Source organism: Ixodes scapularis, unplaced genomic scaffold (assembly GCF_016920785.2).
Source record: "Ixodes scapularis isolate PalLabHiFi unplaced genomic scaffold, ASM1692078v2 PGA_scaffold8__174_contigs__length_109621045, whole genome shotgun sequence".
Taxonomy (NCBI): domain Eukaryota; kingdom Metazoa; phylum Arthropoda; class Arachnida; order Ixodida; family Ixodidae; genus Ixodes; species Ixodes scapularis.
Genome location: NW_024609883.1, coordinates 9,350,119 through 9,359,800, shown reverse-complemented (window position 1 = coordinate 9,359,800; position 9,682 = coordinate 9,350,119). Strand labels below are relative to the sequence as shown.

General features: G+C 46.0%; 1 protein-coding gene across 1 annotated transcript in view; it reads left to right on the top strand.

Annotated features, from left to right (window-relative positions):
* The first annotated feature begins 1,640 nt into the window (after nucleotides 1-1,640).
* LOC120837646 overlaps nucleotides 1,641-9,682 on the top strand; it is a 53,378-nt gene continuing 45,336 nt past the window's right edge. The window contains exon 1 of the mRNA XM_040207153.1: nucleotides 1,641-1,704. Coding sequence (XP_040063087.1) covers nucleotides 1,641-1,704 — 64 coding nt within the window. The remainder of the gene's footprint in view (nucleotides 1,705-9,682) is intronic.

The window sequence follows — 9,682 nt, the reverse complement described above, 5'->3', positions numbered from 1 at the left end:
AAAGTCTTGAAGTTTATTAAAACCACGGTGGTTTGCAAGGTTTTCGTGAAACAGTTAGTATCACCAGTGGTGAAGGTGCGAATGTTCAATTCCCCCCAGCTGAAGAAATATAATACAGTACATGTGAGTTCTTACGCAAATATGGCCGGTTTGTAACCTTGTAATACTTGATTTTATATTGAACATCGTAAATTGTTCACACAACAAAATTAATTGCCCAATTTTGGAGGCTCGGGTATCTGTCGTAAATAAATTCCGATAATCTCGAAACTGTCAGCAAAAAATAAATTAAAAAAAACATCCTCCGTAATTTAACAAGAAATAAACTCCGAAGACATGGAACAATAGTTGCAACTCAGGCAGCACTAAAGAGCAAATCTGTAGTAACTGCGTCACGACGCACTTGTTGCATGGGTCATTGACGCAAAAGAAGGAAAGCTGGGAAAATTGCATAACAAAACGGTGGCCTTTGAGGTGCGCGGCATATTCTATTTCGCTTCCGAAAAGGTCACTACGAGCGAGGGCTGAGGCTTCTCATTTAGTAATCTACTGTGCCTCAAATTTAGTCACACATCTTCAGTATGATTAATATCTGCCCTTAATCTACAAATGCGGATTTTCTGTTTCTGCGTCCTCTCACCCAGGTGAGTAGCGAAATTGCTTTTCATCAATCGACCTGCTCTTCCGGTAGCACCCACGACCTTATTTATATTTTAGACAGGTTCATGACAGACCTCATACCAAAGACAAAGATATTTCAGTGACTTCTCATAAAATGTACTGAAGTTGATTGCCTCGACGTCACATAACTCTGCGAGTGTATACGCTCGGGGTACTCGGTTTGATGCTTTCTTTTCTGCAGTGCTACTGACAGGGCATTTTAAGGCTTGTAATTCTTACTTTAATTTTTGTTTCTTTCAGAGAAGCTTGCAAAAATTTCCTTTTAATATCTTGAATGCACGGAAATAGCTTTAATTAACTTGGACACTCCCTGGGTATTGAACTCTTTGGTAATCAATAAAGGTGAGCTTATTTAACACCATAAGAAATAGTCACAATATTTCTATCCGAAGTAGGGTGAAATCGTTTTCATTCTATATTCCGCTTGCTGTTTAATATAAATCTACTCTACCCAATCCACGGTCACCTTTACAAAACTTTAAAACCCCAGTTGGTTTTCTCACAAAACGTCAATCAGTTAACATATCAACAGACTCTTAGGTGTTCAAATATCTGGCGTGCAACAAATTAAATATATCTTCTTCTTATATTACTGTCATGTTTTCCGTGTCAAAATGACTTTGAAATTGCATTGAAACAGGTATATAATAAAACCACTGCTCCCTTTCGGCCACTGCTTGTATTTATTTTAGGTCATCACGGTGTTGTCTTTCACGCAAGGAAAGCGTTATTTTTTCATAAATAAAAAAAAATATTTTTTAATCATTCCTGAAGGTCGGGAATAAAGCGCAAATATGAATTTTGTTTTCTGCCAAGTGTAAAAACATCGGTGGTGGAAACATTTTTTTACTGAATCTTAACAATTAACACAGCCATGACTGTCAAGGTTCTATGGTCGATTCGTGTTACTGTAACTCTTTTCAGGAAGTTTGCAGTCTGAGGTGTGGTTATTCGTTACAATGAAAACAAAGATACTACTCGCACTTTTAACCGTGGTGCTTATTTCGACGACCGTTGAGAAGGGTAAGGAATACTCAAAGCTATTTAAACAGCATTAAAAAATTAGTTGGAAATCATAATCAAGAGCCTCGAGCGCCATTTCGTCGAGCGGTTCATACATCAGCGGACTTGGTCACCTGACAAAAAAAGTGAAAAAAGCTAGAACCGTAAAAGAAAACGAAGGTGATGATCTTCATTAGTTAATTGTCAACTGCTGAAAAAGAAACCGAGGCGGTTTCGAAAGTCGGGACTTATGAATCTCTAGGCCGTGGTTGGTGATTATAGTTTATTTTCATAGCTTCAACCCAACTAGACGGACTTCCGTCGAATATGTTCACGTTCAAATATGCAATCTGCTACCTTTCAACAAGAAAAAAAATCTCTTAAAAAAAAAGAAAAACGACACATGAGATTTAAACAGGATTTTCGAATATATAGGAGACTGGAAGTTTTGGTATCTCTTTATGCGGAAAGGAATAAAGGGAAAAAAAGGTAGTCGTGATTTACGACGCCTCTTTTATATGGCTCTCAACAATTTCTAAGAAACAGAATGTAGAATGTAGATGGTCGCTCACAAACTTATTTCCAAAGATAGTTAGCTGAAAGAAACAAATATTTTTAGTGAACCTTCAATTGCTACTCTGAGGATACCAGCTTTTTTTTTTCCCCGGATCGATTTTACTTATATTGCTAATATTACTTTATTTTCAAAGCAGTATTATATTACATAGAACCGCAATTTATTCGGGATAATCTCGGACATTTTGGGTGTGAGATTGTCCCGATTACAGCATGTCGCCGCAAAAGATTTAGTGGGTCTTTTTTCACCGCAAACATAAGCGCTTAGAGGGATACTGAAAGACCGAAATTTCGAGCTCACAAAACGATGGTGGACGGATAGGCGGGACGCTGCAAAACCCGAAAACAGCGCTCATACAGCGATATCTCTAACGGATCGCCGTATTTTTAGAAATGAAGTGCGCGACTGAACACGGCCGACCAGGCCGAGGAGGCAAGCCACGTCACGATTCTCGTTCCCTCTCCTTCTCGCTACGTCCCGTCGAGCTTGGTCGAGCTGGTGAGGCGAAGCGAGGAGGAGAGAGGCGAGGCAACACCTCCTAGAAGACAAGGCCGTAGCGCTCTCCTCGTGACGTCGCAAAGGAAGGCCATCGGGGGCGCGCGTCGAAGCGAATGCAACGCGCGTAGATCGACCGTCGTAACGCTTTTTAGTCACATACGCGTGTCATATTAGCTAAAATGAAAGCTGCACATAGCAACAGGCCTAGAAAACATTTTATTACACGAGCAAAATATTACACCGCTAAATAATCCGTACGAAATGGCACGAGGTATGCGTACATTGTTTTAAGTCGAAAACATTGAGTCATGCAATTATTGTTGTAGGAATGCATATTTTATACAGAAATACTTCGACAAAATGGCGAGACACGCAGTGATTTGGAAACAGCAAAACAGAACAGTTAAAAATCAGGTAGACGTAGTCAACGCGGACAAGGCAAGACAAGTGTTTCCCACGATCATGTAAGCGACGTTATTGCGTGCAGTCACTGAATTCTTGCATCATACCCCGGCCACATGGCAAAATTAATGCAATTTCGATCGAATGACATTGTGGGGTCGACAAATCCGCTTGCGGCGCTCGTATAACCACTCAAGACCGCGAGCTGATTAAATCCTATATCACTGAATGAAAATATATTAACTTTTCCGTGTGGCAGGAGTACTAAACTTACTACTTAGTCTACTAATTTACTTCTCCCTATGGGGCTCGAGCTGCCTTAGAACAACACATAACTTATTTTGTATATAATAATACTATTACCTTAATACAGTTAAGATTCTAGTATAAACGCGGAAGAGGCAATAAAATAACTTTAGTATAAATAAACACAGAACCACGAACAACGCACTTTCAATAATCACACAAACTTGTTTTTCACCTTGCAGTGAAAACAAGATTAGCGCGTATATTTACAAATGTCGACGAAACTGCACGCGAATCATGACAAAGAACAAAATTGCAATCTATCATGCGATTAAAAAAAAAAGAAAAACGATTGCAGCATCTTACTTGCGTTTTACATGACCAAGAAAGCCCGTAAATAAGTTCTTTCTCACCTGTCGATCGTATCCATACGTCCCACAATATCCGTGACATACACATTTGAACACGAACTCCAAGAAGCCTCTCTCTGTCGCGAGAGGTCTATCGATTAATCGACCAGTCTTCGTTGGCTAGTTGTTACACATGTCACTCAAACCGAAGCAGGACTTGTTTCACGAATCCACGTAAATGCCGTAGTATCAAGCGAACACAAAAAAACTACTGGAGACTACGGCGATGACCGAAATACGACGGGAAACAAGTCTCAAAAGTACCACACACGAGAGCAGCGGCGACGAAAGGCTTGAAGTTGTCGACCCATCTCTTGCTGGTGTGCGCTCCCTGCGACAATGACTGGATTTCTCTTCGGTTTCCTTCCCTTCTGAGATGTCTCAGCGTTCCTTTTCAGACAGTCAGCAGCTCACACACAACGTAAATTTACCAGAATCGGAGCCATGTGGCATCGGCAGCATCGCAGCCGGTCCTTTCGAAAAGTGTGGCGTGCTGCGGAACTGCAGGTAGTCCCGCGGTTACGGGGATACTCATAAATATAAATTTGGTACTCTCAACCTTGGTAACGCGTTGTATATTACGTTTATATTATATATTTATTAAATTGTACAAGACTGCGCCTTTAAAACGTATATTAATGCCGGATAAACGCGCATGAACACCACCGCGCCGAGGTACATTTTTTTCACGTCGATAGCGTATTCTCACGTAGTTGCGCCATGGACTTCCTTCCTCCGCCATTGTGACGTAACCTCTCAGAGCGCTCTGGCCTTCTTCTCTAGGAGGTGTTGGGCGAGGCCGCTTCCTCTCGTTCTCAAATTTTCCCGGAGGACAATGACGTCATAGCCGTCGCTTGATCGCGCCTTTTTTTTTTCCAAAACTATGGAAATCCGTTTGAGATACCGATGTATGAGTAATGTTTTGGAGTTAGTGACGTCCCGTTACGGTTCTGCAACCTTATTTTCGGTTCAGTATTGCTTTAAAGGGCCCTTGAAGAGAGAGAAAAAAATTAAACAATCTGGTTGGGACACGCATGTCAAGAAATAAATTTTACAAGAAAAAAAAATTGTTTGAGAGCGATATTGACGGCGAGAGATTTATTTGAAATTCTGCGCGCAAGGTTCATGACGTCACGGAATGGTCATATGCGCATTCGACCTCAACGAGAGGGTCATTCGCTCCTTTCCACCTCGACGTGAAGGCGAAGCCGATCCACCTCTTCTCCAGGCGCCCGAAATGCCGAGAGAATCAACAAGGGGAAAGGAGGTGACTACCGACTTTATCGCATATCGCGCCGTCAATATTGCCTTAAAATTTTTTTCTCGCATAAAATTAATTTTTTTTTTGACACGCGTGCCCCAAGCACGCGTATCAATAACCAAAATGTAGAATCAGATGCCACAGTTTCAGAACAAAAATATAATTTCTAGTTCGACATTTTCGTGGCGTCGGCATGTAGTGGCAACGTCAGCCATAGGCGAAAAGTTTTCAATATTCCGGGAGACGCTTATGGTTAAAACATCCAACGGTACATAACATCCAACGAGTCTAAACATCCATTAGGTCACGCGATACAAGAGTCATAACGTCCATCGAGTCAGAACACCCATCCGGATGCTTGAAAGCAGGTCACATTGAAAAGTTGGTATATATATATATATATATATATATATATACAAAACTTGAAAGTATAAAACAGAGAGGACGAGGACGGGAACAGGACATCTATCAATTGTATATATATATATATCAGGGTTGGGCAGAAATACTCAAGAATGTATTTGGAAATACAAATACTGCGATACATTAAAATAGTAGCTAAAATACTGATACTAAGATACATCTGTAAAAATGTATCGCGATACGTATCGGAAATACATTTTAAAAAGAGGCCAAAAAGTATTAGGAAATACAAATACAGGAATACATTTTAGGGAGGGCAGGAATACAAATACAGGAATACTCATAGTGCAATACATTTTCAAAATTTTTTGAGACGCCAACTGAGATGAAGCTTGAAGTTTGAAGTGGATGTTTTCGATCCCGAAATTACCTTCCTGTAGGCTTGGCACTTTGACTTGAAGGCAGTGGTTTCGGACGACAAGGAGTCTTCAATGGGCCCAGAAAAACGTTCCATCAAGGGCTGACCGCGGTCCCTTCCATGACATCCTGTCTGTCTGACGAGGGAATCCTGTCAACATTAATCACGTGATGTCACGGTGGAATGAACTACTATTCTTCATCTGTAGGTGTTGCCTTGAACATAAAACTTTACCACGCTGCTGTATGAAAGGACAATACATACTTTCGTTGTAGGTTACCTAGTTGAAGATCATGCAGGCAGTGTCATTTGGAATGTCTGAGAATAGTGGACCACCTGAAGTATCTTGGAATACATGTCTTCTGTTACGGTTGAAAAAACGATACGGTAGCATCCCTGTTCTGAAGGTCCTTACTGCCGACCCTCCACCACCGACGCACGGATTGCAGTCCTCAAGTTTTGCCTAGCATTATCCAAACAGAGACCTCGTGGAGTGCGAGCTGATATTGCCTGCACAGGTGCGAGCTGTCCGAGAAACAGCGGTCACGAGACGAGTCGCGGGAGTACGTAGTCTGGGATGGCACAGCGAGGCCGCTTCTGGCCTCCTTCTGGGTTTCGGATCACCAGAGAAGCGGGTCACGTTCGCGTCGGCTGATGACGTACCCTTGAGCCGTGCAATATTACGGGCGCAGCCGTAGATGCATTCGAATAAGTGTTGCATTCAAATAAGTGTTGAATTTCAAGTTTACCACCGCCAGGCTTGTGCTGCAATGGAATATGACTCAGCTTTGCCGACTGGGTGTACTCTGTACGCTAAGGCGAGAGAGGCGGTTAGCAGCGGGCATTGGATGCCAGCAAACAAAGACTCAAGAAACCCCTACCTAAGGACCTGCGGCAGAAGATGCTCTGACTCCACTCCTGGCACGCCACCTGGTTCGAGTCCCCGACTACGCAACAATTCTCAGAAGAGAAAAGAGGACGCATAGAAAAATAGTTTGCAGAATCGAAAGGAACCTTGGTCAGCAAAGTAACAATGGGAACCTTGGTCAGCAGTAACAATGCCCCAGCATCTCCTTGACTCTGGCGCCCTCAGAAGTAGAAAAAAAATGCGTTCTGACTTGTTTCTCTTTTTTTTTTTTTTTTTCGGGGGGGGGGGGGGGGGAGTATTTCTCAGGAAATGTAACAAAATACATTTCATTCTGATTGTATCGCGATACAAAAAAAAAACAACAACATTCCAAATGTATTTCGATACAGGAATACAGATACTGGTGAAAAAAATGTATCGCGATACAGAAATACAGATACGAAATGTATTTCTGAAATACTATTGCGATACATTTGTATCGCGATACTGCCCAACCCTGATATATATATATATATATATATATATATATATTGCCGCGCGCAGGGTCACGGACTTGTAGAAAGTTCTCGTTCACTCTTGCTGCGGACATGACTATCGTTCATCCCTGTTTTTGTTGTTCTAGAAAGTGCTTGTTCATTCTCGCCCCGAGCGCGCTACGCTCGAACCTTCTCCGCCGAATCTTCGAGATACTGACTCACTCTAGATAAGAGGCCGCCCGCGACCTTGTCGAGTCAGTCTCGCCCCAGCGCTCGATTCTGCTGACACGCCGACTTCGACGCCCGCGACGCTCTGCCTTCTTCTGTTTCCTTCTTTATTTTTGGCACAAGTTCGCCACATTAAACGTTTATTTATTTCTGTTTATTTCTTGTTTATTGGTCACGACTCACCACCCGTGACATTCTGGTGGAGGTGCTGGGTACCGCATGCCCGTGCAGCGTTCCCCTCCCAGGACCCGCAGTGCAAGCCCGACTCCAAGCTCGCTGAGAAGACCACTCAGCGCGGAACCTGAAACTCGGACCAGCCGCCGCACCAAGGGAGAGGATCCGGAGTACGGTTTGCTCCTGGATAAACCGAAGCCGAAGAAGACGACGATGGACAACCAATCGCAGGCCCCCGCCGCTCCTGCCATCGTCTACCTACCCGTCGCTCCTCGGACACCGGCTCCGTTCCACGGCGAACTCCACGAAGACGTTGAAGATTGGATCGACCAATTCGAACGCGTCGCCCGCCACAATAGCTGGACCAACGAGCAACGGCTGCAAAACGTGTATTTCTCGCTCGAGGGGACTGCCAGAAGCTGGTACGAAAATCACGAGTCTTCATTGACATCCTGGGACATTTTCAAGAGCCAGCTGAAGGCGACATTTGTCAACCAGCACCGCCGAGAGAGAGCCGAAGACTTACTGCGCACCAGGACTCAAGGCCCCAACGAGAGCATCACCGGCTTCGTGGAGGATGTTCTCCGCCTAAGCGCCCGCGCCGATCCTCAGGCTACCGAGGAGAAGAAGCTGCACCACCTGATGAGGGGTGTGAAAAGCGAGATTTTCGGCGGTCTCATCCGGAATCCCCCAACCACAGTCGACGAGTTCATCACGGAGGCGACAAATATGGAACGGGCCTTGCTAGCCCGCGCCAGACACTACCAACGACACCCTGGCGTAACTACTCTAGCGACATCTGGATCCGACCTGGGCACCACCCTCCCCGACATCCGTGACCTTATCCGTGAAGCCGTCCGGGAGGAGTTGAAGAAGTTGCTACCTGCTGCCACAAGCCTGGATACGCCCTCAGTCGCCGAGATTGTCCGGGAAGAACTTCAGCAGGCGCTGCAGCCAGAAGTTCTCGCCAGCGCCGCTCCTGAACCACCGAAGCTGAGCTACGCCGCAGCTACCCGACGACCACCGCCCCCTGCTCACCCGTATACGGCGCCACCTCGACGTGAACCTCTAGCGCCGCAGTATTCACGACGCCATGAAGATCGGGCGTACGTCAGCCCAGAACAAGCTGCTCCACGAAAGACCGACGTGTGGAGGGCGGCCGATCGACGCCCGTTGTGCTACCACTGCGGGGAGGCCGACCATATCTACCGTCGTTGTCCCTACCGGCAAATGGGCCTGCGTGGGTTCCACCCGAACGACCCACGCCCGAGGTACGGCGAACGCCCTCACGACATCGAGGAGTACCTCCGACGTTCCCCCTCCCCAGTGTCGTCTCTCCGCCGTGAAGCTCGCTCCCCATCGCCACGACGTTCAGCCTCCCCAGCGCCACGATCCCGCCGAGAGAGCCTGTCTCCCCTGCGTCGTCGGGAAAACTGAGTGCGGCAACGCCTGGAGGTGACGTTGCCGAAAACGACGGAAGCAAACAGCCTCCAAGAACGCCGGAGCGCTCCCACTCTCTCGACGCCCCGCATTGCACCGACGCGCCTGCAACGGTGTCCAACAACCTAAACGTTGTTATCGATGGCCAAAACGCATCGGCACTCGTTGACACCGGGGCAGACTACTCAGTATTGAGTGGGAGGCTCTCTCGCCACCTTCGAAAAGTCACGACGCCGTGGGATGGACCGCAGATACGAACCGCCGGAGGACACCTCATCACGCCTGTCGGAAGGTGCACCGCTCGCGTCGAAATTCACGGCGAGACGTGTCCTGTGAAATTCGTCATTCTACAAGACTGTTCCAGAGACGTCATTCTCGGCATGGACTTTTTGTGTGAATACGGCGCCGTCATCGACCTTGGAGAAAACAGATTGACGCTGCGGACACCTGTTCCGCCTTCAGAGAAACTCCAAACTGCGTCAGCCGCCGTCCGAGTCGCTGCCGACCACGTGAATCTGCCGCCGCGATCAAGTGTTGTCGTACCTGTCGTGACCGATGCAGCTACCCGTAGCGAAGTTCTTCTGGAAGGTAACCTCCAGTTGCTCCTGGGAAGAGGAATAGGCGTCGCACGAGGAGTA